Source organism: Oxyura jamaicensis, chromosome 18, assembly GCF_011077185.1.
Source record: "Oxyura jamaicensis isolate SHBP4307 breed ruddy duck chromosome 18, BPBGC_Ojam_1.0, whole genome shotgun sequence".
NCBI classification, from domain to species: domain Eukaryota; kingdom Metazoa; phylum Chordata; class Aves; order Anseriformes; family Anatidae; genus Oxyura; species Oxyura jamaicensis.
The window spans coordinates 8,810,272-8,838,240 of NC_048910.1; the positions used below are offsets into that span (position 1 = coordinate 8,810,272).

The window sequence follows — 27,969 nt, forward strand, 5'->3', positions numbered from 1 at the left end:
TTCTCCATTCATCTGGGCTTCCTCTCAGCCAGTCTGGGCTGCCCTCTCCTCCTGCCCCTTCTGCAGTTCTCCTTTTGTGTCTTTGCACTCCCTTCTCTGTGACCGTCCGACGTGCAGCAGTCTGCAGCATGCTCCGTGAGGATGCTCTGCTAGAAGTTGATCCCCCTTGGTGGGCTAATTAATCCCCAGTGGAAGCCAGTGGGATTGTTTGAGGAGGATTTGTCTCTCTAATTACACTCACAGGTGAGAAGACTCTTTTCTCCACTCGCTTCCCAGAGATGCAAGAACGATGCATGACTAAGAGAAGTGTTGCAGCTTCCTAAACTTCCTTTTCAGTCCGTTTTTCCTGTCTCTCCCTCCTGCCTTGTTTTCCTCTTTGTTTTCAGTTGTTTCAGTTCTGAGGTGATTCTGTGGGGGGCCACTTTGAATTTCTTATTCCTGAGGAATACAACTCCTGTTCTCTTAATTATGCTAGCGCTCTAATTATGGCTGTTGCCTGTGCCTTCTCTGCTTCCTTCTGATTACTCTGATCAAATGCATTTCTGATCAAATGCAGGTGCATTTGGGCCGTTTGGTGCTGGGACCATATGAGTTGTGGAAAGCCGTCTCTGCACTTGAATGTGTGATTGAAGTGTTGCCCAGGAAATAGAGCCTGTGACTCGCAGTAGCCAGGGCTTGTTTCTAAGATCCGGTGCAGCCACAGCTCCGCACTCCTGATGCGGGCACAGCAAATGACCACAGACCATGGGCTTCTGCTAAAGATCCGCAAGCCTGCTGCGTACCTGGTCCCCTACAGCTTGCACACGTGCTGGCAGTGTGCAGCTATCACCTGAGCCTACTGAAGGAGCCGGGCTCTGCTGCCATGTGGCTGAAAAACTAAGTGGGAGGTCTGCTCGCCTGTGGATGCTCGTGGGGACTTAAGCTTTGAATAGTTAAATGGCATTCGAGCCAGACTGATCAAGTGAAAAGGAGAGTATTAGAGCTTGGGAAGAGTGCACAGGCTTGTCGGAGGAAGCAAGTGCTCTTCAAAGCGCCCGTGAGCCCTGTACACCTGCAAAGTCTGAGTAGTTCAGTAAAGGAGGCAGAAATGAGGTGGAGGCAGGCAAGGAGAGCGGCTTCCTGTGAAGGGAATATCTGCTGCCGTCTCCCCAGACAGTAAAAAGCCCCTGATATGGCTCAGGCAGGGCCAGGCTCTGTGGGGACTTGGGAGTGCTGTGGGAAGCAACCTTCCCCCTGGAAGCTGTTTAAAAGATGGATTTCAAGCCATGCTGTGGAACAGTTTATTGCCAGGCAGGCAAGTGTGTAAAAGGGATTCCCTGCTCACCGTGTTTGAGTCCCGCAGTGATGTTACACCTGCAGGGCACAGCTCACCCCAGGCCAGCCCTGCGTTTTGGTGCCTGCAGGGAGAATTGCTCTGCTCAGGCTGTGAGGCTGGGGCTGGGAACCTGCACAGACAGCACTTCTTTCTGTGAAATTAGTTGCAACCCTGTTCCACAGTCGTTGTTATATCATGATTTGTTTTAAAACTTCCTGCTAAGTTTTGTGTCTATGTAACAAAATGAGGCAGATAACTCAGGCAATGCTCTGCCTTGCCTTGTATTTGTCCCTCTTATTTGGTAAGGGCATATAAGAGGCCAAAAATATAGCTTGGTTTTTCCAATCAGTGGTTGTGCAGCTTTGGCACTCAGGCAGATTTCTTTTACCCTTAAGTCAAAGTATATTTGACATAGCAAATGCTGGAAAGGCACAAACACTCTCATAATGAAGGCCAGAAGAGTTTCTGAGCAGTCTTGACCTTAGCTATACCTCATCTCCTAGGAAAGCTTGCAATTCAGTTGTAAAAACTCCGGTGATGTTAGTGAACCATTTCACCTGTTAATAGTAAAAACAACCCACTCCTTCTGCTCTAATGCTGTCCAGCTTCAACCTCTAGCCCCCAGACGTGATTATACCTTTGTCATAGTGGAGAATCCTCTACTGCCAAATTTCTGTTCCCTTTGTGGGTTCTTTTGGACAGTGATCAAGTCGTTGCTTAACCTTCCCTTCCATAAGCTTATGAATTGAGCCTATCAGTGGAGCCAGGCAGACTGCACTAGTGACATAGTGCCAAATGCAGAGGTAATGTCACCTCATTTACAAGCCTACAAGTCACATAACAGCACACGAGACTTTCTCCCTGCCAGTGGCTGCTTCTGAAGATGGCACTCCCCGTGCTGTAAGCTGGCTGGCATTCTTGGCTCCTGGCCATGTGGTTTTCTGTTTGTTTTTACAGTAATATGTATTGTTTGCAAGCATCTAGTTTTACCAAAAAGACCCAGCTCATGATTAGGATCTTGCTATTTTAACTCATCTGTGAGCATTATGCAGAGTTATCTTGTTATTTCTCCTGAGTCACTAATGGTAATTCTGTTGGGACGGGAACAAATTGTCATGGGACCCCATTAGCAGCATCTCTGTGTGGTGGTAGCTCTCCCATTCAGTTTTATTTTAAGACCTATCAAATAGCCAGACTTTAGCATGTTGAATGTGTGACAGCATGAATTTGTGTCACAGTTAAGTCCTCAAACACAGCGCTGTCTGGTGCTGTCAGATGCTTTGCAGAAATTGTTTATACCAGGGACCTTGCACCAAGCTTGTGTTCTCATCTAGGTAACGCCAGCTCAATGTAAGCTAATTTCTGTAGCCATTCTAAGTGGTATTAGACCATTCCTCCTTCAGTTGTGCACTACTACGTGTCAGTCATCTGTATGTTTGCTCTGGGTTGCTCTCAGGCCGACAGACCTGCTCATCCTATTAAATTCTTGTCACAGCGTTGCAGTTTTGGGAGTGGTGGGGGTGCCTGTCTGTCTGTCACTGGGTGTGGACAGCAGTTTTAGAGCATGATTGGAAGGGTTTCGTTGTTAATTCAAAGGTGGGAGAAAGGTAAAAAGCAGATCCTGATATTCCTCCAGCGTTCCCAGACTTGCAGAAAGTCAGTATCATTACTGTCTTTTTAAAATCTGCTGGATGCAAGTTATGTAGACCTGCTGATTCAAAACTATCTAACTTTAGCAACTGCTGTGTAACGTTCTCGAGGGTTACTGCTGGGACAGAAAGTACATTGTCACTCTAGGGCAGAGATAAGTCATTGGGCTTCTGTCCAGATATGGAACAGAAACACTGCAACTACTCCTGAATTCCTTGCACTGGTACTACCTATGCTGCTTCTCAGGCTAATGTTGGACCAAACCCTGGTTGGAACAAGACTTCTCTGCCTCACCTCTACCAGCAGAGACTCTGCTGTGACAGGAGGCGTTGATTGCAGTGCGTTTTAAGGAAATGCTTGTGTATGTTTAGTTAACCTGGGAGTAAGCAGGGATCTGACTGCAGGAGCTTGGCCTGAAGTACAGCCCCAGCTGAATAGCTATTCTACTTTTTTTTTTTTTTCTTAAATTTCCTTGTAGAACCAGTGATTAGAGTCTGCCTGTCTCCCGACTGTGAGGCTGCCTGTGCACGCTATGCCTTATGCTAAGCTATGTAGTCCAAATAAGTGCAGCATCCTGCCCAGAATGTATTGCATTTCGGCTCTGAATGAAGTGGGTTTCCCACTATGTCCCAGCACAATGCAGAAGCCCTGAGAGATTTAAAAAATATTTATACAGGATTTTGAGATTCTCCAATAAAACACTACTAGAAAGACACAAACAAAAATTACGTGGTGGTAACAAATGAGTATATCAAGTGTCAGGGTACTAGGTGTATTGCTGCTTTCAGCTTTTGATATTTAATACATCAACCAAATGAAATGTGGGTTTTATTTTAATCAGACTGTGGAATTTGAGACCTAAAAGCTAGAGGAATTCAAAAGGGAGAAGAGATTGGGCATTTGCACGTATGAAAATGTTTGGGCCAGTGTTGACAAGCAGATCTGAAAAGATTTGGTGAAAGGATTTAAGAAAATGTTTTAACTGTTAGGTTGAATTTGGTCACGGCAGTCTCTAAGTGATGTTTTTATGGATAAGATGAAGCTTCCATCTCAGAAATGTGGCACAAGTTCAGGAAGTTGCAGAGTCAGTTCTGGTTTTCAGTGCACTCAAGTTTTTATACATTGCTGCTACTTGGTATTTTAGTAACACGTACAAATCCCTACCAGTGTTAAAGTCTCTTTTTCTCCCACCACTGCCCTTCCAGTGAGCAGAATGCCAGAGCTAGACCAGCAGAGCATGCAAAGAGACCCGGCTGTGTGGAAGTTTGGCCTGAGGTTGCCCAGTGAGTCAGCACCGGAGCTGGGCTGGTGATTTAAGACTTAGGACTTGCAGGACTGGGCCATAACCTGCCCTGCTTGTCTGGCCTGTTGCTTCAGCTGAGGATGTCTATCCAGCCAAATGTGCCACGTGGCCAGTGCTGGAACAAAATTAAAAATCATGTTTCCACTTAAAAAAAAATATCATTCTAGAGTGCCTCAGCTTCTTTCCATTAGTCTTAATGCACTAACATAAATAATAAAAGAGGAAGAAGCAGTAGTGGAGAAGGCTCAGTCTATAAACATGACTTTCTGCATTAAGCCTTGTGGCAGAATGGAGGGCATCTCCTGCCATCCATTCTGTCTCATTAATCATGTAATTATCTCCCTCACTTTCAGCACTGCATCTCCTTCCTCATCAGTGTTGTTGATAATGGAGCTTCTATTTACCCTGGCTTCTTTCTGGGGTGTGGCTTTGGCTTCAAAGCCAGCACAGTGGCACATTTTGAATAATTTAGTTCCGGGTGGCTTGAACACTGTGTAATTTCCCAGCTGAGACTGGAGGCTGATTCCTGCGAGTGTTCTGCCAGGAGCCTGATCTGGAGAGCGGCAGTGGGATTGTTCAGAGCGGTGGGTCATCGAATCAGCAGAAGACTGAAAGCTGATTCAACAGGTCCTGTGAGTGCATCTTGGCTTTCTCTTAGTATCTCAGGAAGGACTTGGAGTAAGAAACCCACAGACAGAGGAAGGAGAGGGGAGAGAGGAGCATTTAAAAATGTGCTTGGAGACAGAAACACGGATTTGGCTACCTGGCTGAGAGTGAAAGACTTCCCAGCAAACTGTGGGGCTGAATTTCCTGGGATCTCTGAATGCAGGTTTTGCTTGGCCTGTTTTATGTCTATGGGGGCTTGATCCGGGATCTACACTTCTACAGAAGCCAAGGAGGCAAGGGCAGGAGTTCAGTGTGGTCTAGCTGATGAGCCCCTGACCCAGCCGTCATTGGCTTTGGTTTTGGAAAGGCTGATTAGTTTCTGTATGTGAAACCTTGGCAGAAGACCAGTTGTGTTCATGTTCTCCCTGCGCTGCTTGGCCTTGTGGCTTGCTAATTGCCCTTTGTTGATGCAGTTATTGTACAGTCATGCTCTGGAAGTACTCCACAGCACTCACCGTTCGGGGTCACACAGGTACAGGTCCATTGCTTCTGCCTTGTAGGTGGGGAAGTCAAGGCACTGTGAGAGGCTTCTGGATTGAGAAAAGAATCTCTCTCTCAAGAAAGAGATTTTCACTCCAGAAATCTTTGCAATACCAAGAATGAAACCTGGTCCCAAAGCTTTTTTTTTTTTTTTCCATCTGCTGAACAACTGAGCAGCATTGCATTCCTGAATCGTTTTATACTCCTGTTCATATCAAATTAGTGCTTCCAGTGTCCACCTAAATAAAATGCTTTTGCAGAAGGTAACAGCAGATGGTAGTACTCTAGGACCCATACTTGTCTCTGTGCTTGAGACAGTAAAATAAATAAATGAGAGCAGAAATGCCTCTACAGATGGGCCAGCTGGCTGATGGACTTGGGTCCTTCAGGCTATTCTGGTCTTCAGGGAAAAGGGAATCTTAGCTCCCGCCATCTCCACTTTGCCATGTGCTGTATGCGGTGAAACAGCTACCCAAATCTAGGTGATGGGCCATCTGTTCTGTGAACGCCTCTCGTCCCGAGCAAATGCTGGGCTGCGTAATATTGTGCTCTCTTGCAGCAGTTTTCCTGTGGAGCAGGTGCTGTCTGGGGGCCTTGTCTGGTGAGTTAGGGTATTTCCTCTGGGCTTAAATGCAATCTGGATCCTGAGAGCTGGGTGATGTTTCCAGCCCTCAAGTTCATCTCAGGTCAGAGCAATCTAGCAGGTGTTAAAAATACAACTCGACAGCCTTTAATCGCTCTATACTGTCTGGGCGATGTTGGGTACATTCATTATTAACAGGGAGGCAGCACTAATGTTTTCCCAACATGCTCATGTGACTCAGAGTAGGTGACTCTAAATGGTGAGAAGCTGGATTTTGAGGTGGAGGAGTATTCATTGACCTGCCACTCTTCTGCATCAGGATTCCTCCTTGCATGTGCACTTCCCACTTTCAGAAGAGAGCTCAGGATCATCAGGTTGTTGGGAAGGTCACCGCCACCAGACAGTGATGAAACTCCTGTTAGAACAACCCTTGCTTTTTGCCCTTGTATGTATTACAAGACCAACTTTCACCTTCCTTGTTGTTCCTTTAATCCTCATCAAAGCAGCATATGCTACATATCCTTCTGCCATGTTTTTTTAAAAAAGTGGGCTCCCAGAGTGACCACAGAGGCTGTGGAAAGATAGAGAATGAGTTCTGTCTGGTAAGACATAATAGGACATTTTCAATGCCTGTTGTAGATACCTTTTCACAGCTTGGACTTGGAGCCTGTCAGTTCCACATATTGACTTAGACACTATGATTTAACTACAGCATGGCCCTTGAGGCTGGAGATAGTCTGGGAGTATTTAATGCATGCTGACATCCCTGGATTGCAGAGTCTGGGCCATCTAACAGTCTGGGTTCAAAGCCAGCAACGCTGAGAGTTGTTTCTGAAACCCTTGGAGACAAAAAGATTTTGCAAGCAATTGACTCCCCCTTTCCAGTGCCAGCCATGGGATGGGGCTAAATATGACCAAGAAGCAGGCCTTTTATTAACAACTCTTTTGTGGTGGGAGATAAAGCAGCAGTTGTCACTTCTGTATATCAGGAGGAAAAGCTAAAACCCAGGGCAATTCATTTTCAGAACGTGCCTCCTAGTCCAGAGCAGAGCTGGGGTCAGTGCCAGGAGGCCTGACTGCCAGGCTAGTCTTTCCAGGAGCTGAAGGCACCACTGAACCATGGAACGATTCGGGCTGGAAGGGAATGATCCAACCCAGAGCCAACAACCAAATTGGATAAATTTGCTTGGAGCCTTGCCCATTGTGAAGACAACTTATGGTTTGAGTGACATATTCTCTTCGTGCCAAGACGTTGTGGGAAACCATGGGTGGTAGCGAATTCTCTGTTCCTGGGGCAGGTCTGCAATCCCCAAGCCAGCCAAAGGTCCTCGTATTGTGCCCAGTTCAGCTGTTGACTCTCCAGCTGCTCTGATGCCCCTGAGGGCTGTTTGCCATGGGGGGAGAGGAGCAGCTGGCTGCGCTATGTGAAATGTCTGCCTTTTCCCAAGACACCCATTGTCTGTCTGCAGCATCAGCCTCCACCCTACTTGTTCACTCAGCCGTGGCTGATGCCTCTTTAATTAAAGAGGAGAAACAATTTGAGTTCTCATTTTCTTTTCTCAATCCCATTTCCAATTTCCATCAGAGTTTGTAGCCCCTTTTCCTTATTTTTTTTCTTGAGGTTTTGATGTGGTGTCTTTGCTTTATGGAGTATTTGCCCTTAAATAAGGAAGAAATAGAACAAAGTGGGGGGAGGGAGGAAAAAGCTTGTTTTGGGCCAGGGAATTAAGATCTTGAGTCAGATGGCTGGTGCAGTCATTAACATATTTACATTTTTGCTTAAGAGCCTGGTTGAGGATCAAGGGAGTTAAGGGTGATTGTCACTGAAACACAGAGGAAACCTTGCATGAAATCACCGTTAGTGTCCCGTTGTTTGGGGGCGGGGGAGCAATCAACCATCCTCATGCCTGCGCTAGCTGCGTTGCACTTGTCTGCCCAAGGAGAGGGGCAGAGGCAGAAGTAACCAAGCTTGAAGGAAGCCACCACGCTGATTTAGCCCAGGGAGCGCTCCCTCTGGGGCAGGACCTAGGGCTTGGTGCTGGCTGCCCGTCAGCCTCTGGCCTCTCCTTGACACAGAGGTGCTCGCCTGGGCTCGTGGGACAGCCAGCCCTTACTGAGATCGTCATGGATAAATACATGAAGCGTCTAGTGAAGGTCAGTTGCTTTTGTAATTGATGGACCCAAGTGTTTTGCGTGTGCCATCTCAGGCTGCTTTTGTGGTGCATGGAGGCTCTTCCACAGGACTGGTGCAGGGTTTAAGGCAGACTGAAGTGTTGGGTGGGTTTGGGGTGTAGTGGCAACATGGTGACAGATGAGTTTAACATTCCTTTATTTTGTTTGGGAAAAAAAAAAAAAAAGTTTATAAATAAGAGAATTCCCTTACAGCTGGGGTTTACAGTAAAACATTCTGCTCCTGCTTGTGGAAACTGTGTTCTAGTCCTGTTCTGCAGCAGGCATTTTTGGTTCAGATGCCAATTGTTTACTGTTCACCTATTGCTCTTTCATGCTGTTCAGATCCACAGTTCAAATTCAAACTTATTTCTAATTGGAATCAATACCACCGTGCCAAAAAGAAAATTATGCATGGCAATGTGGCAGAGGAGAACAGGCTGCCTAATACGCTGACAGTGCTGAAAATACCAGCTACCTTCTAACGCAACTTTGGGAAAAGCAGCAAGATGGTGCCCTGAAGGAGGAATGCTCATGCCTAGTGGTGTAGAAGAAGCATCCTCAGAGCGGTCTTGTTTGTGGCCACTGAACAGGCTTCAGCTGTCTGTCTGGAAAGCCAGCAACCAGTAACAGATGCGGACTGTACAGCCCTGAGTAGCAGGATCCTACCTGCTCCAGTGCTAGAGAGTCTGGAGTCATTAGTGTGTCCTCGTGGGCTGGTTTGAAGTTCAGATGTGCTTGTGTAATCCCTGTTCTTGGTTACAAAATGTTTCTTTTTGGAATGCTTTAAAACAGAACAAAGTCTGGGAAAAGTGGTTTGTGATCTGAGTAGCGTTTTTGTACTTAGGGAGCCTGCAGGCTTTGGCTCTTGTATCTCTTCTGGCCTTTGAAGGAACATCGACGTTCCCCACTGCTGTGGCCGTTGGTCTTTCTTCAAAGTCAACCAGTGGGCACACAGCACGGGGGAGATTCCTGTGCTTCAGTCACTGACCCTGGCCCTCAGACTGGGAGGCATTTCAGCCTTCAAGGAGCAAATGGTTTTGTCCTAGACAACATAAATTCTAACATCTTAAATGTCCAGACACACTTGAAGTACAGTTAAGTAAGGTGTTGGTTGGGTCAAATGTTTTCAGGAAACGAGGATGAACACAGCATTGTCTGTGGGACTGCAGGTGTTAGATCCATTCACTGAATGACTCATCTCTCTGCTTCTGCAAATTCCCCTTGAGAAAGGTCACCTCAGGTATTATGCTAATAATACTTTATTTCCTGGGTATCTGTGCTCTGGGACTGGGCACTGCAAAATTTGGCTTTCTTGGGCATCCTAGCAAGAGCCCAAAAGCATCAGAGCTGAGCCTTGTGGAGAACCCCTAACTTTTGGGTTGGTTTTAGGATTCAATTTGTTAAAGCATTAGAGCGGGGTGACTGGAGTAGGGGAGCTGAACTTGTTCAGGGATTAATATTAAGCCCTTGTTTAACAGTAAACAGCTGATGAAATCCACCTTTGGCTCTAGGTGCCAGCTGTCAGGAAGGGTACATCCAGGCCACCTCACAAGGACAGAGCAACCTTTGGCAGGTGGTGGGGGTGAACACCCAGCTCTGACTGCCTTGGTTTGTGTTGTTTTATGTAATCCACTTTTCCCAGCAGCTTCTACATGGAGAAGCTGCTGCTTTGACAAAATAGCAGGCCAGCCCTGCTTCAGCAGGGGACAGCGATCTCCCCTGCTCAGGTTAGGCAGCTCCTCTTCAGCAAAGCAGCCAGCGATAAAGGAGTCCCCAGGAGCAGTGGGAGAAAGGTACTCGACTCAGGCCAGAAGGAGCTGGAGCCAGGTCCTCACACACGGCAATGCATCCTCTAAACAAGCTGCCTTGCCTGAGGCCGCTCTGTGTTGTAGCTGCTCTGCTCACAGCTGAGCAGTGCCAGCGCTGTTGTTGGCAGGCGGCATCCTCTGCCACATCCCTCTTCTCACTCGCTCCCTTGCCAAGGCAGCCTTTACTCTGCTGTGTCTGATCGAATGCCCGGTGCCTGTTCAGCTTTTTTTTTTTTCTGTTAGGAAAGAGTGAGAGGATTGTCGGGACCTTTTTGGCTCTGCCAAGGCCTTTTATGTCCCAAATGTTTCCATGAAAAGACTCCCTCCTGACCACCCTGCCCCCTGACAGCCCTTCACTCCAGCCAACAAGCTTGATATCATTATCTACAAAAGGAGGCCAGTGAGCACCAGGGTGCTCAGAGCCAAGTTTGGGAAATCAAAGGCAAATCTCCCAGCAACAGAATTCTGGCAGAGATGGGGCTGTGCCCCAGCTAGCGCAGGATGGTCTGGCTGCTTGCGTCTGCTGGCTTTCAAAGCACAAAAGAAACATGCTCGGCGTGGTGCCAGCATTGGCTTTGTTGGGGCTGGGGGTGTGCCCGCCTGCGTGTGAGGGCTGCCAGCAGAGTGCCTTGGGGAGCTCAGTGTCAGTTAGAGGCTGAAGCGGTTGGAAGTTTGAACAACCACGTGAAGCTGTCTCCTTTTGTTCAGTGACATTTTTAGGAGATGAACCGTTTAGTGTGATGGGAAACAGTGACAGTTTTGGTCATTTCCCTCCAAATCTCACCTGGGACTTCCCTTCTATTGAGTCTGATTTACATTCTGAAATAGGCATGTGGCTGCCTTGCCGTTTTCAGTTTGAAGTAACGCTATCTCTGAAGACGCTTTCCAATCTATCTCTAAAGAGCTCTTCAGCAGTGAAAGCACTTACACTTTGAAGGCACCTATAGAGGTGATCTGGAAGGCTGATGATCAGGAAGACTGAGCAGAAGGGGCTCAAGGAGGGATGACGTTCCTGTGTTGCAACTGTATTAGGGAATACATGTGTAAAACTGGTTTCAGCGGGCTTTGTCTCATAGACTGCATCTCCAGTCTGCTTGACAGCCCAGATAGAGAGGGTATAAAAAATAGCCAAGAGAAACGATGATATGGAGAATATAATTACAGAAGGTGAAGGGAAGGATACAGAGGGTATCGTTACAGAAGGTGAAGGGAGCTGACTTAGCTGAAGCTTGGATGGAGGTGGGATGATGATGCCTGGATTCACCCATCTCTGCAGGGTGGAAAAAAAAAAGCAGGGTGCTTTGTAGTTCCATGTGAAAAGAAGCTGGAGGTCACCAAAGTCTAGAGCAGCCCCCAGGATCCCTGCAGGTCTGTGTCAGACAATGAAAGCATAGGAGGCCAGAGTTGTATGTAACGTGGAATGGCTAATTCTGGCACTTTCCCCTCCTGTTCTAGTTTGATCCTGACAACACTGGCTACATCAGCACCGAGAAGTTTCGTTCCCTTCTCCAGAGACACGGCTCAGAGCTGGACCCCCACAAGCTAGAGGTCCTCCTGGCCCTGGCAGACAGCAACTCAGAGGGGAGGATCTGCTACCAGGACTTCGTCAACCTGGTGAGTGCTCCGACTGGCAGGGCCTGTCAGTCCTTAGCTCTGCTTAAAACGCTGTCTAGAGAGGGACATCCTCCCTTCCTCCCTCAACAGCAGTGTTTGCTGTGTCCCTACATCACACTGCATGGGCTTGCTGAAGCATTCGATGGTGGCTGAACTCTTAAGCAAAGAGTCAAGTTGCTGATGATTTTTTCCAGGGAAACATGTTTACATGGGAAGAACCTGTGGGAACTGTGGTAAGAGGAGTATGAAGCAGTGGTTGCTGATAATTTAGAGGCTTTTCCTCTTAATATCAGTTGGTAGCTATAATAAGGAGCCATTTGTTTGCGAGCAGAGGTCTGTCAGTCTGGGTGTCTCCTGTTGTATCGAGGGATTTCACCGCTTCCAGAAAAAGAAAATAGATGACTGTTTGTTGACTTGCTGGGCAGAGTCATATTGCACTGCTGGAGACTTCTACAGCAGCAAGGATATAGTGTTTCTAGGTCGTGTTCATTATAACCCAGGTAAGATGTCTCAGACTGCATGAGTCGTGATCTGGATACCTCTTTATCTGGATACCTCTGATGTGACAATTAGTGAAGGGATCTCTCGTTTCTCATCAAGGCAGTTTGGCCAGCCAACACAGATGTAGATGTGTGCTGTTAGATACCCAAGACGGCCTAAAAATGTTTTATTTATTTATTTATTGCAAAACAGGTCTCTTGGGCAGTAGCTGTTCCAGGCACTTTGTCCTGTTCTTGCTCTGTCATTCCTCATCTGAGCCCCAGCAGACTTACTGCAGCTGGAAGAGAAACCTGGGTGTCAAAGGCAATGAGCAGAGAATGACAGTGACGTTCTTCAGGTTTTACTGGAAAGTTGATTCTTGATGCAACATATAATCATTTGTAACTCTGTATTCCTGCAGTCAACATGGGGATTTGATCCCTCCGTCTGGGGGATTGGACTAGATGATCTTTCAAGGTCCCTTCCAATCCCTAACATTTTGTGATTCTGTGCCTTGTCATGTTTACTCACACATTGTGCTCTTGGTTTAGAAAAAAGCTTATTATAAATGTGAGACGGAATATAATCAGAAAAGCATTATAACAGGGCGCAGCTGTCAAGGATCCAGGTTACAGCCTCAGTCTAGCAGTGGTCAGTGTGAAGATGAAATTACACTGATACAATGACATAAAATAGATCTGCTGGACCTAATCAAGCTGTATTATTAGCCCTCTGCATGCGTTTATGTATCCGGTAAAATAAATGAAGAACTATTAAATACCTCACAGTGAGTGTGAGGTTTCTTTCAGTTCTACCTTAATAAACAGAGTGGTCAATAGTACTCTGTGATCAGCAGTGTATTTATAGTAACAGCTGCTTGTTCTATGGTTTGGTATGTTCAAAGAACCATGTAAGCATTAACTAATTGAACGGCACAACACTTAGGCAGTGGGAAGAGGTATCTTCTGACTTACTTTACAGAAATGATGGCCCAAGGCCAGCCAGCTTGTTGGCAGCAGGCTCAGAAAGAGAAGAGGGCTTTTTCTCTCTCCTTGCTTCACTGAGTTTGAGAGCAGAGCAAGCTAATGAGACAGGTGGGAGGTTAAAGGCATGGACGGCCTCCTCCTCCTCTGGGAAATGGGAGATGGTACCAGTCCACACCTGCCTGAAGTGATTTCTGCAGAATGGCAAATTGCCTTCATTGTTGTTGAATGACTCCTGTAAAGAAGTCATTGATTTTCTATCATCAGCCCTTCTATCCTCCTTATCTGCATTTTTTGCCCTTGCTAATCGATAGGTAATGCAAATGCCAAAACACTTAAATTACTTACAAGTGGCATCTTTCTCTCTCTTCCTCCAGTTGCAATTGATTTCCAACATCCAAAATTTTTAGGGCTCCTTTTCCCCTTCCTAGTTTCCTGCTCCCAAACCTTCCTTATGAACTTTGTGATGAAAAGAAATGCCACAGTTGACACACAATTGGAACTCTGAAGTTGGTGAAACAGCTCTGGTTCACTTTACAGTTGTCAATCTTGGCACAAGCAGTTATGTGGGGTGGTATTAAGCACATGCTCTGTGATTGATTATCATCATCCATCTCTGCTTTTTGCTGAGTTTAATTTGTCTGTTTTGGTAGTTTAGAAAGAATTGATATGCTCTCAAAAATGATGATGCTGGATCCGGGGACCAGGAAAGCTTGACCCTTTTCTAGGTCCACAGAGTCTTTACAAGGCTGGCTCTGTATGTCTACTTTTTAGTTCTCCATCAACATCCGTGAACAGATACTTCCATGTGATCAAGCACTGTTGATCAGAGGATCTCTCATGGCCTCCCAGCCTCATCCAAGGTACTAAAAATTTGAGCAAGAGGCAAAATGGCACCAATGAAACTCTGGCCACCGGAGGGGCCTTGAGGGGATGGAGGGGGCTGAGTATCAGAGATGTGTTAAGGTGCAGTTGTCAAAGCAGATGTGTGAAAGTAGTGGCGTTCCTACTGGGGGTGGTTCACAAGCAGCCCTCATGGTTTCTTCCCAAGCTTGGTGATGAAAAGAGCTGATAAGCTACCTGCAACACTGTCTTACAAAGCTTCAAAGACAAAGTGGTCATCCCCACAGCAGAAAGTATGGTTTAAACAATGGCCTTCAAGGGAACTCAAATGCTCTTCCCCAGTCAGTTTCTGGGATACAATAATCCTCTCTGTTTTTTCTATAAGGTGTATTCATTTTGATAAAAACTGAGTTGGGAGGGTCCTTCCTTTTTTCAGCCTTGCAAAACCCATGATCTTTGCTGAGTTCCCTGGGTGTGTGATAGAATGAGATGCTGCTTATTCTGCAAGTGCTTGGCTACTTGCTAGAGAGTCCAACGCCGAGAGATGCTATGAGTGACTTCAGAAGCCATCGTAACTCTGTGATGTGATTATTTCCAAGAGATAGTACAGGCCATAAACTTCACAGAGCAATAGTGTTGATTCACAGAGGGGCAAAGGGGAGCCAATTCAGGCTGCAGTGGTAGCTTTTATTTTGTTCTTGTGAAAATAAAGTACGTAGCTCTTAGCCTTGCTCTGGAAGAGGAAAACTTCTATAAAACCTAGTGTTTAATAAAGCGGATTTGCTAGAAAAGTAAATCACAGCTTATATGGGGACTAAAGCAAAATCCGTTTCACAGCCCAATGGATCTCACTGCCTGTTCAACTCCACAGAGCAGCCTGATTCTCTTGAACCAAATATGTTGTAAAAGCTGACATAAATTTATTTAATGTGGTCCAGATTGGACCTGCCAGCATGGGGCAGGAGAACTCCAGGGGAAGGGAGTGTGTTTGCCCCATTGCTTCAACACTGGCACTACCCTGGGAGGTGTCCTTAGTCCATACAGTAGGTCCCGCTATCCCTGGTTTGGATTTCATGTTCAAAGGACAGCACTGGAAGTCAGGTGGACCTAAGTTTTGTTTCTGGCTCTGCAGCAGACGCACTGTGAATCTCTGAGTCAGAGTTCATTGCGTACCTTGGGAAAAGCAAAGCACTGCTGCTTCCAACAGAAATGTTTAGCTGTAGCTTTGCAGAAACTTGAAGCTGATGTCACATCGTGATGGTGAGCAAAATATATTAGCTAATTAAACCCATGTCCTTTGTTTTCCTGATCAAGGGTTAGCACCCGCTTTGCTTTCCCTGGCCTTGTTGGCTTCCAGGGACAGGCTAGCTCTTCCTCATTTTCTGTAAACAACAGACATTTTAAACACTGTGTAACAATAATCAGGTCACCCTAATCCCAACTTCGCTGGTGCCAGCACCTTTACCCTCCAGAGGAAGATTTCCTTTAGTTTAGTTTTTGTGATTTTTCTCTCTGGTTTGCTTGGAGTATGCTGCCAGAATGCAAATCCTGTCACTTCAAGAGAAGAAATAAAATTACAGATGCAGGCTAAGAACTCTGCAGCCTTTGCTACAAGTGTTGGATACACGGGTCTATTGGCTGTGAGGAGGATAACTTCACAGTAGGTTCTTACCTCATGGAAGAGGCTGGAACATAAGCTGTTGGTGGAAGGTTGTCTTGTGCTATATCCTGCTGAGCTGAATGCTCAAAGGGAGACTTATCTCAAAATAAGTTTCAAGTTGAGTGTTTTAAGCTTAAAAGGCTGCTGCAGAATAACCCTGGACTTAGTTCTAGTGGCCTTGTCTGATGCTTGTATTTTTGTTCTCTCTGCTGCTAATCTGGAAAGGCTTGTTGCAGGAAAAGCTGCAGATTTCATAGCTCCATCTCTTCCTCATTGTGCTTCCGATTAGCTGCACCACTGAACCAGGGCACACACCCTGCCAACCATTAAGATGCCTCCCATCTCTGACCTCGGGGTTTCCTTCGGCCTCCGATGGGACACCCATTTAAGTTCTTCCTCTGTCCTTGATTCACTGTCTTGGCTGAAACTATAGGATTCCAGAGTTCTCATCCTGGCCTTAGTTCAGAGATGTAATAAATATTTAATTTTTAAGAAGGTTTGAAAATCTCTTACTTCAGTATTTGTTCTAATATTATGCTGAGTAAGAAATGCTTTTTTCCCTCAAGAGATGGATGGTTGTGCAAATGAGTGGTTATCTGATGTGTCCTTATCCATCTCCTACCTCCTCAATGTATTAAAACCCATATTGGGGTGAACGTTCTTACTCCAGGGAGCACTTCCAGGAGCTGGATACCCTCCTGACAGGTGTTCTTCACTCTGCTTTTGTGTTGTTTTCCTTCCTGTTTTGGAGAAAATGAGTGGTGTATCATTTTTAATGTTCCAAGAGCTTGATGTGTCTCCTGAGGGTCACCCATCAGAGGGTCAGGTGGGTATCTTGAAACTGAGTAACCCGCATGCAAGAACTGCTTTTGGAGAGTGTTCAGCCTGAACATTGATCTGACTCCATTAGATACTGGCGGCGTATACCAGCAGAAGAGAGCATTTTCTTCCAAGTGAACTAGTCTGGCAAATAATCATTACACCAAATAAAGTGGAAATTGGCATAGAAATTTCCATCCTTAATCATGGTTCCTCAGCTGTTTCCAATCACATACAGTTGAAACTTGAGAAGCATGATGACAATTTAAATGGTCATTTTAATTGTGTATATATCTAAAATACATAAGTGAATGGGAAATATTATAAAGGTATTTTAAAAGAAAACTGCTTCAGAAAATAAAATCTGGATTCACTTCAGATGCAGAATCCTTCCCAGTACCAAAGAAAAACGGAACATGTGCCAGGGTTTTGAGGTTTCAAAGTCTGCTGCATTTTGACACAAAGTTATTTGAAACAGTAAGTTCGTCTTGTCTTGTAAGTACCCTTGCACTGTGGTTTACCTTTTCTAATGGAAGTGCTGGAAGCCTGGGACGTCTAATAAGAGTCCAGAGAAGGCCTTGAGCAGGGAAGACTCCTGCAGTGACAGTGATAATTTATTTGTTTTCTCCTGCCTCTAACTTTTCTTGAATCCCCAGAAGAAACCACTGCTTGGTCAAAGCTAATCAGGATATTTCCTTTTGTATCCATTTGATACTCTTTGGGAAAGGAAAATGCTACCAGGTTGGTGCAGAGGATGTGAACATCTGTGACAGATGAACTTAATGCTGAGCTATGTGTTTTGGGCAAAGCAGTCTTTACCCACATTAGCATTTTGTAGAAGCGCATATTGAGGGAAGGAAATAAATGTGAATCTTGAAAGCAAAATTGATTGGAAAAGCTGCATTTGTAAGTAAAGTGGGTTATAAAACTAGAGCTGACAGAGGCTTTTAAAAAAGCATGTGCTAACTTCTGATTTAGTGTTCTGTCTCTTGGAGGATCAGAGCTGGAGAGCCGAGTGCATTGCTTGTCATTGTATGTGTTTAATAATAGCTGGAGACCAACCTCAGAGATGCCAATACCTAGTGGGCAGAAGTCCACGTTTTTCTGAACTTCCTGAATGAGGCTGAATAAAAACCATAAAGAGGGTGTGCTGTACCCCACACAAGCCATGTAACTGGACATTGGGAAACATTACCTCACTTGGCTGTCTTTTATCATACCCTTGTGAAGGGCAGCAGCAATAGTATAGATAGCCAAGAGACCTGGAGAAGTTGGTCTGCTAGTAGGAAAAGCCAAGTTCCACTGCAAGTTGTAGGCTGAGATTAATTCTAGATCGACGTGTCCTGAACAAAAACGGGGCTTTGTAATCTACTGAAGGTTTACACTGTCCCATACTAAACTGTAAGGACTCATCGTAAATTTTAACATTTTCATTATAGAAAACAGATTCCTTTCTAAGTGGGCAAAAACTGTTCTTCTCATGTGATGCATCAAACGCACCCTTTGAGCAGAGCTGTCGCACTAAGCCTGCTTTTGTTTTGGTTTGTTAATACCGAAGGGCAGCGATGGCAGCGCATGGTTACAGGTCATGTCAGCCTGGCTGTTTTGCAAGGGAAATTTCTCTCTGCATAATAACTATTTGCAGGCATGAAGGACTAAGGGAACATGTTGTTTCCTCTCCCCTAATTCCCCATATACTATTTTCTGTACTCATCTGCCCGTAGCTTTAATATCACGCTCATTAAAGAAGTCCCAGATCAATTGCATGAAGAGAAGTGGGGTGGGCTGCCCTGAGCTTCTGGAGCTGCAATAACATGCAAGCCGACAATGGGTCTAGTGTTCTTTCAGCTGATGATTAAATACTTGGCTCATAAATACCAATATTATGTAATTCCTAAATCAAGTCAGTAAATTGTGACCATATGGGAGACTTTCTGTTTGGAAAGATTTGAGTATTCCAAAGTCAGTCTGAGGAGCAAAACAGGTTTCTTATCAGGAGTTGGTGAGAGCAGCAGTAGTGACTTAATCCTCTGTCTTTCCTTGTGCCTTGGTCTCACTTCACCTCCTAGCTTGAGATTAAAACCATGATCCTAAGGCCTGTGGGGTTATATGAGTGGGCCCAGGACTGCGGTGTTTGCTTGAGTCCTGGCAGTCAGCTGTGCTGCCTCTTCGGAGCTCGTTCCCTTGTTGGCTTGGTGGGCAATGAGTGCAGGTGAGGACCAGCAGGATGTCTTCTTACTGAAAGGCCTAATTTTAACAGGTGCTGAATACATCCAGTCATCTGTATTTTAATAGATTGTGGGAACTTCTGAGCATGTGTTCCGTGTTCCTGACTCCCTGTGTGTCCCTGCCTTACTTGGGTGTAAAACCATAGCAAGGCTATGGCATTTAGAGGGAACCTGGGCCTTCTTTCAACATCCTCTGCTCAAAAGGAGACTTGACAAATAACTTTTTTTTATGTTTCTGCCTGAGGTGGCAGGAGGTTTAGCTAGTGCTCTTAAGGGCTGTGAACAGTTAGAGTTGTAATTATGGGTACCAAAAGGCTTTTAATTTTCTAGGTAAATTGCAACCTGGCTCCTACTGACACAGCACCTGCTGTTGTTGGTAAATGCAGGGAGTCTCCTGTTCCTTGCCGGTCATGTTCCCTCCAAGGATTGTGGTGTGTTGCAATCTGGGAAGAATACACTTGGTGCTGTATCCTCTGCAGGACTGCAACAGTTCAAGACCTGCTCCATTTCATTTGCAGACAGTTTTCTCATTGCCTCTTTGCTAAGAGTGCCTCATGGTATATAGAAATAACCTTGTTGTTTGTGTTTGAGGCAAAGTCTTTCTCCAGCAGTCACATTTGCTACCCAGAGAGATGTCCGCATTTTGCTCAAGGGTTTACCTTGTTCTTGTAATATCAACATTTACTGCTTTTCCATCACTACTGTTTTAAAATAACTCCTGGTGTTTTATCATCCAGATGTGACCGGAAACAACCAATATGGAACACCTTGTAAAAATAATGGAGTGTGAGAACAAGTAGTTGAGAGAACAAAGGTACAACTCTCCATCATCATTTGTTGGAGGAAATCCTTGTCATAAGCTTCCATTTTATCTTCTTTGTGGTATGTGAAAGGTCCTGTTTTATTTTCCTGTTTTGGAGGAAGGCAGAGCTCTCTACTGGACAGAAGGGCTTGAGGTCAGTGCAGTCTAGTGATCAGAGAATTCCAGCAACCTGGATTCTTCCACTAATTCTAGTGTATGACCTTGAGCTTGACTCCCACGTAGTGCTGGGAAATCCAGCTTCTCACCTCCTCAGAAAAGACAGAAGCTTCGTTCATGTGACATGTGACTTCCACAGTGATCCTACAATATTCCACTCTTATCAAAAGCAAGGAGACATTTCTCTTGTGCTTGGTTATTACGTTGAGGAATGCCTTCAGAAACGTCACCCTGATGAATTTGTACTGATCTGACTGTTGTTTGAGTTCTCTGGGCAGCATTAGCAGTAATACAGAACAGGACACTGAGCTGATGTTGATATGCTAAATTCAGGCAATTGAACTGAACAGGTTCCTTTTGCCATGCAATAACAGAGAGATTCAGTGGTGCTTGACTCAGGATCCTCTGCTGAACAAATGCAAGGAAATTTCTGTTACAATCTTAGCACGGACACAAATGTTGGCAGCCTCTGGGAATTCCCTCTCATCTCTCTTACCAGTGTACGCAGCAAGGAGGTGATTCTCTGCTGAGAATAGTCAGCAATTTTTGATGCTGAACTTCAACGATCACTTTCTTTGATTTGATCAGGAAGCTATGATCTTCCACTGAAGTGCTGCAGCAGGAAAAGGTGCTGATCGCTTTGTGGTAAGCAGGCAAATCATATGTATTGCTGTAATTAGAACAGACATAGCAGCAGCTTCAGGTGACTGTCAGGTATTTGCATCTGTAGTAGGTAAATGTAGCTTCAATCTCAAGTTAATCTCATCCACAAGAGGAGTGAAGCCAGAGAGAACAGAATCAACTCTGCAAGGGAGCATCCACAGTGTGTCTCTGACAGGCAGCAAACCTGAGCCGGTGCAAGGTCGTTAGGTGACTAAAGGTGATTTATGAAACGGATGTTGGTCACCCACAAATGCTAAGAAAAGCCTTTCACCTGCTGGATGTTTCTCAGTGAATTTCTGCATTGGAGGGAAGGAGGGACAGGCTGCAAACAGAAGGCTAAGCAGGAATGGGCGTCTGCTGGGAGAATGGGTCACAGTGCCTGTGTGCAGAGCTCGAAAGGCCATTGAACCATCACCTCGCTTGGCCCCCTCATCTTCCTCCAGTGATTAACAGGACCTGGCTCCCTGCAGCGATTACTTTTTGTTAAGCAGCTTGGTCCAGCTCAAAACAATTACTTCCACTGAGAGTGGAAGCTCTGGACTTTGCTGTCTTTGAGATACTAGCCAAAACCAGTGTGATCCACAACAACTACAAGCCAATGCTGTTGAACATCACCTCTCATTTGGTCCTGGGAGGCTGAAGATGCTGGTGGTTTCTGAGATCAGGTAGCAATTCTCTAAGAAGAGGGAACAAGCTTTGCTGCCTTTTCCTGTAAAAATGTAAAATGTAAAAATTCCCTTTAATGCACAGATAGATATTTTATCATTTAAGGGTTCTCTACAAAAGGTTCAGCCAGTACAGACAGTGACTCTAATGCAGTAGGTTTGTTTGACATCAGGGCTAATTAGCAATTACCCAAATCTTGGAGCAAGCACTCTCAGACCAGACTTTTTTTTCCTCCCAAGCAGGCTAGGCATAAAATTCCATCTGCTTAATTTGCAAATGCAATTGCTTTAATTATGCATCCAAATTGGGAAAGTGTATGCTCAAAAGATAGATAGTTAATTCTGTGCACGTCTGATGATAATGTGTATACAAGTCAGCACTGTCTCAAAATCTGCTCCCTCGGAGGATAACTTTAAAAAAAAAAAATCCTCTCCTTTTGCAAGTTTACAGCAGCTAGACAGCCTGTATATCAGTTTAGTCTGTGTTTTGTTGGTATTGCTTGTGTCATTGTTTTTGTTTTGCACAAGGGAATCATTTTCCTTTCCCAGAGCTAAATCCTGCCAACAAGGATCAGAACATAAGGGTTAGCTGCTGTGAATGTACCTGCTTCTGCATTCAAGAAATTCCCTGCCTCTAGAGATGGCAGGTGCAGGGAAGTGCAATAGAGCAGGGAAGGTGAAGGGAAGGAGGACACAGTGCATCCGCGGATGGAGGCTGGCAAATGGACCAGAGAGTTCAGCTGGGTACAGCAGCAGCCTCTGCTCTACCTTGCTGGTGTTCTGCCCTGACCTCGTTTATCAGCACCATAACAGAAAATCCTGGTGCTGCTTTTTCTTGCACCCCATGTAGGTCACCTTGTGATCAGGCTGAGACTTGGTTCCTACGGCTCCAGCCGGGTGGTGGTTCTCCTGACTGCACGGGTCTGGTGCTGCCAGATTGGTACTAATCTCCCCTGACAACTGTCAGGCCATGCCTGGCCTTGCTTTGTCCTCATGGTTTCCTCCTTTTCTTTTTACCCAGATGAGCAACAAAAGGTCGAATAGTTTCCGCCAGGCCATCCTTCAGGGGAACAGGAGGCTGTGCAGCAAGGCGCTGCTGGAGGAAACAGGGTTGAGCCTGTCACAGAGGCTGATCCGGCACGTTGCGTATGAGACCCTGCCGCGAGAGATAGACCGCAAGTGGTACTATGACAGCTACACCTGCTGCCCTCCACCCTGGTTCATGATTACCATCACTATTGTAGAGGCAAGTACCTTAATGCCCTGTCTCTGGAAACCCACCCCACGCTGCCCAGGCCTTTGCTGGGACATGAACAAGGACCTGCGTGGGACTAGTTTGGACCCAGACAAGGACGAGTATGAAGCTGATATGACCAACGACCATCTTGGCTTGCCTGTGTGTGTGTGTGTAAATGGAGACTGTGGTCCTATCTATCTCCATGTGTGGTGATTAGTCATTGAAGCAATTTGTGTATGAAACCACGGAATCTGGGAAACGAAAGCAAAGTTTTTTTTGAAGAATGAAAAGCAGAATAGTTTTAGCGGTAATTCGAATAATGGAAATAGAAATAAAATTCCTGTGTTTTTTGAATGGAGAGAAAAAGGAGGGAATGGAAACTACATTAAATATCCTCACCTTATTTCTTTTCTCCAGTAAGGCCTTTGTACGATTGCCAAGTGATACACTGGAATAAGCAAGGAGAAGGATATCCTATGGCACCGATCCATAGGGTGCTGAGTTCCTCTGACTCAGTGGCTGGCTTGTTACAGAAAGCCATATACAGGGTTATGCCAATGTGTTGCAGGTTCCACAGAGTAGGGAACTTTCACAGTGAATGGCTGTCAGATGGGAGAATAATTGTTTTACAGTTGGCTTCCCATTCCTGATTTTGAGTTGCACAGTGTTTTTCAGTTAGAGAAGGCATTTGCTAACCAAGGAATCTCCCTGCTCTTCTAGGTTGCCTTTTTCCTTTACAACGGAGTGGTATTAGACAGATTTGTGCTGCAAGTCACCCATCCCTTATACCTGAAGAATGCACTACTTTACCATCCTCAGCTCCGTGCTCAGGCTTGGAGGTACCTAACCTACATATTCATGCATGCAGGGTGAGTACTTACAAACTGGAGAGATTCCCCATAGTTCAGGTTCCTTAGAGAGAGGCAGGAGGAGGAAGCAACTGAATCAGCTCATAAATCAATTTAAAAACAAAAACAAGCACAATAATTCTAAATGTGTGATATAATCTGTAGCTGTTTTGGAGTGTTGGGCAATGAGGAGCAAACCTTCACAGCTGTCTGAAGGTAGGAGGCAACGTAAGGATGTTAAGAGATGCTGCTCTTCTCCCTGCTGTGTTGGGACCACACCATCTTCTTAGAGTGACCTTCCCCATGTGTACTTCCTAAAACTCACCAGACAGTGCAGTGTCCCCAGAGGAGCTGTACAACTGGTGTAACGAGTCTACAGAGATGCTGAACTGGTATTTAAGAACTACATGTTGTATTTTTGCTAGACTTTCTAGTTGAGGTTGGAAAAGTCAATTAAACTCCCTGTGGCTATATTATGCCACCACTTAGTAATGTTGTCCCTTCTGTAGGGACTGAGGTAATGCCTAGAAGCCTGAGTTAAGACTGACCTCCTGGTTTGTACACACTGTACAAACACCAGAGTTCCCGAAGAGCTGACAGTCTCAAATGACCAGATGGGCAGAGAATGGTTCATCTAAAGCAAAATTAAGATGCAGAGTAAAATGTATTGTCCTTCATTCCATGGGAGGTATGTAGCAGACTTGTGAAGAGAATCCAAGGCATGGTGATTCTAATTCTGTGTTTCTGAACTGTGCTAGTCCTCCCAAGATTCGAAGAGACTTAATTATGTGATGTTTGTAATGCCATGGCGATGAGTGAGTGTCACAGGAAAGTTCATCTCTGTACGAAACACTCTACCCCCTCTGTGAGCTTTCTCAGATCATTATCTTCACACATTCCTGGCAGATAATTGTAATTTTCTTTAATTCTGTCAGTGAAGAATCAGAGCAACAAGATTTTTAGCAGTGGTTTATAGTCTGAAATTGGATAAAGATCCTTTATTCTTAAACAGAAAGCTTATATTCCCATCAGTCAATGTTCTCCTTTAAAAGGCCAGAAAGATCAAGAGGATCGTTTCCCTTTTCCACTGGGAAGCTGGTGTCCCTTCTCTGCCATGGAATAACAGCCTCAGAGTGTAATTGCCCTTGAGTGCAAGACGTGCCTCAGATCTCTAAATAAAAAGCATAGTTGGGACAGAACGGACTTGACCCAAGGGGAGAGTAGAAAAAAAAATTAGAGGAAACTTCGAAATGTGGTGACATCTGCATGCTAAATCCCTCAGAAAAAAAAAAAAATCCTGTGTACAGAGGTGTCAATCTACAGGTGGAGGCTGTTGGGCTTAGATGTGAGGCTGGTTATGTAATGGGAATTGGAAAGATCCATCGCTGAGAATGTGGGGGAAACCGGGCTTGTAAAAAGAAGGACCACTTAATTTTAACTAATGCAAACTAATTTATATCTGAGTTTTCTTCTGTTTTTGTTGTTGTTCTATTGTATCACTTCTGTAACCACAGATTGCTCTGGAATTCCTTTGAAGAGAAGCACCTGAACAATGACAGTTTTTCAGCTCTTAAATGTCTTCCTGTGTCACTTGTGGCTTCCTTTCCTAACATGTGTAAGGTCACCCATATCTGTAGCAGGCAGTACTCTGGCATTCTCCACATTTATTGTCTGAAAAATAACAGGTTTATTTCACATCTGCGACCAGCTTTGTGATGAACAATGGTGAAGGTGGCGTGCAGAAGACTCATTGTTTTTGTGACGAATTCCAAATTCTTTAGCTACATAGCCCTCAACAATGGAGAGTCCTGCTGGAACAATAAACCCCATGACTTATTTGCAGTAGCTAGAGTTAAGCTAAATGCTCACTTATTGCTAACTCGTATGTGTTAAGCTCCTTCCATATCAGAAAGACAGATAAATCTTAGAAGGGTAATAATGTTGGTAGTGGAAGCCCATCATTCTCCCCGTTTTCAAATGAGAGGCTAAAACATTGTCATGGGATTTATTGTTGTTCTGTTCCCAACTGAGACTTTAAGATGGTAATGTGGACTGCTGCTTAATTTAGTGCACTTGGTATGCTTTTTTGAAGAGCTAGTGATAGTCAGAAGGTGCCCAAGAAGGCAGCAGTTGCTAAGGCTTGGGTGGCTGTGCCTCTAGTCCAAAAATGCATGGACTATGTGACGGTCCCGATGGAGAGAGCTTTGTCAAGGGCTGAAAAGCCAGGCAAAGTTGTAAATTCTGCCCTTCTGCTTTCATGGAAAGCAGACGTTGATTATTGGGGGCCCTCGCATTTGTAACACTGCCATAACTAATGACTTGCATTGATGCTCAGTCCCATTTGTTTGGTCTCAGGGAAGAAGAAAGTCTTTAATAAATCAATGGAATTGTCATTTCAAGAATCATGCGTTCAGCACCGGCAAAGGCTAATTATATTTTATGGGTGCTTATTGACCGTGGAGCCTTCAATGCTCTTAGCATGATGGGGACAGGGAGTGAATGGGATCACTCCTGGAAAGTTAAGAACAGCTGTGAATCAGAGCGGTCACTTTAGAGTCTAGGATAAACTTTGCCGAGCCCTTACAAAAAGCTGCCTTTGAGAAGCAAGCCCCAGTGCTTTGTGTGAAAATGTCAGGCGCTGCCTCATGACGTTAACTGCCAGCTGAAGCTTCTTTCCTCCCCACAGTAAAAGGGCACTTGGATGGTTTGACTATATTCTGTGATCTCTGTGTGACCTTTGCTGGTTGTTCCTAATTTAATTCCCAAGTTCTGTGTACAAGCAGGATCAAAATGGGTACCAGAATGTACCCATGCCCCCATGGCCTCAAAAGCTTTGAGCAAGATGATAAACATACTCAGTTACATTCTGTAATCTGCTACAATGGCAAACCGTGGTGCTGTGTCTCACGCAGGGAGATAATCTTACTCTTAGAGAAAAATTAAGTGGTAACAATCCCATTAAGATACCCAGAAAGGTCTGTTTTCTGCAGCATCATTTCTAGCAGCCGTTTCTGGTCCAACTTTAAATCCTCCTGTATGAGATGGTTGTATCCTTAGTGCATCTGTCTTACCATCAGCACTTTTTAATGATGTATATGGGAAATTGCTATGGTAACATGAAGAAAGACTAACAGAATGAAAATACATGCAACTTAAACCAATTATTTCTAGGGGAGCAATTAATTTCTTGGATAAAATACAACAGAGATTTACGTTAGCTACTTAGCACTTCCCCCAAAAGACACTGGTCTTCTCCACTAAAGGTGCCATTGGTTCCTTTCAGCCCACCTTTCAGGGAAAGCAGTCGGGTACTTTTCGTACAGAAAATAGTATGCTCCTGGGTCCAGAGTGATGTGGCCATTTAGCAAGGGTCACAGCTCTGTGAGCACAGGATAAATCTCAGATGCTAGCTGAGTATTGAAGAGAGAACCTGTTCAGATGCCTGTTGCTGTTGTTATATCACTGGAGGACCCTGCAGGTGTTAAAGCCATGGAAAAGTACTTGTATGAAGCTTTGAAAAGCAGCAAGACAGTTTTGTTAAGTATTATTGATCAGAATATCAAAGAACTGGCTTTGAACATATTGACTCATCGTAGCAGAAATCTGCTGCACATGGTCCTTACCAAATACGGATGTCCTAGCTGTCACTCTCTCCCTTTAGGCTGCAAGTGGTCCCACATTTGCTGATGTGTGCAGCAGGGTTTGCTACAAGACGAATCTTAGCCCTGCTCTTTCCATTGTGTTTAACAGGAGATTTACTGAGTGTGAAACAGGGGTAAGAGAATAGGCAGCTTCACTGGATATGCCTGGTATCCCCCCGGGTGGCTAACATCAGCCAGACATGAAATACCCTCTGCTTCCCACTTTGGCCATGATCACTTGGAGGTTGGCTCAGCAGAAAAGGGTGGGGGGCAGATAGCACAAACAGTAAAGCTGCATTGTATGTCAGAGGGAGACTGTAATTGTTTTGGGACTGCTAGGCTTACCTTGCTTTTGATTCAATATCTGCTCCCCATGATGTCAACATAATGTGTGCAGGGAAAAGCTGTATCATTAGGAGAGAAAAAGAGTGAGTCCAGTTTCTAGCTGCTTTTCCTGGCTCTACTGCAATCTTGCTGCATTTTTGGGGCAAGTCATTTAACTTCTTTACATTTTTTCATATCTTCTATTTAAAAAATAAAAATGAAACAAGAAAAACAAGTCTCACTAAGAACTGAATGTGCTGTGAGGTCTTTGGCTGAAAGGCCATGAGAAGATATAAAAAGATGATGAGCAGGAAACAAAGAAGGAACATCGCAACTCTTGGTCTAATTGTTTCAGGAACCATTTTTTATCCCACTGTTAAAACTTACTTTCATGAAGTGGATGCTATTTGATCTCCTTTTGAGATATGTCTGTCACAAGGTTAGGGAAGGGAGATGAAGAATTAGAAAAGAGGACAATATTTTTTTTTTCCTTTCTCTCTTTGCTGCAGGATAGAACACCTTGGACTCAATGTTGTCCTTCAGCTCCTGGTTGGGGTTCCCCTGGAAATGGTGCATGGAGCTGCAAGGATCAGCTTTGTGTATGTCGCTGGAGTTGTAGCAGGTAGGTTACACCTCTAGATGCCCTAGACGGAGAGGCATCTGAAAGTGATCTGCGATGAATTAACACAGAAGAAATTTTTGTGACATTTGGGTATAGGAGAAGAGCAGTCACTGATTTTCTCTGTTTTTAAATTCTTTAGGAGGCTGGAAGGGGAAAATATGCTACAGCTGACATCTGTTTCTAACTATCCATAGGTGTAGTGTTTAGGAGACCTGCTTTAAAAACAACTGGGAAAAAAAAAAATAGCCTTGCTGTAGCTGGTCTTCCTGAACATGGTAGTCATGCTGTCATGGTGTACCTTTCCTCATGTCCCATTGAGGCCTCAAAGAAAAGTATTTTCATAGATGCCTGCATGAAGAATCTTCCCCCTATTCCTTCTCACCCCA

General features: G+C 44.9%; 1 protein-coding gene across 9 annotated transcripts in view; it reads left to right on the top strand.

The window, feature by feature from the left end:
• RHBDL3 (rhomboid like 3) overlaps positions 1–27,969 on the top strand; it is a 60,308-nt gene that overhangs the window by 24,804 nt on the left and 7,535 nt on the right. For 5 of the 9 annotated variants that reach the window (XM_035342403.1, XM_035342400.1, XM_035342401.1 and 2 more), the window contains 4 exons: positions 11,433–11,591; positions 21,933–22,157; positions 22,869–23,017; positions 27,471–27,583. In XM_035342403.1, the coding sequence (XP_035198294.1) occupies positions 11,433–11,591; positions 21,933–22,157; positions 22,869–23,017; positions 27,471–27,583 (646 nt within the window). Of the gene's footprint in view, positions 1–4,747; positions 4,901–11,253; positions 11,346–11,432; positions 11,592–21,932; positions 22,158–22,868; positions 23,018–27,470; positions 27,584–27,969 lie in introns of those variants that run through there. The other 4 variants (XM_035342408.1, XM_035342406.1, XM_035342402.1 and 1 more) reach the window with 4 other exon arrangements.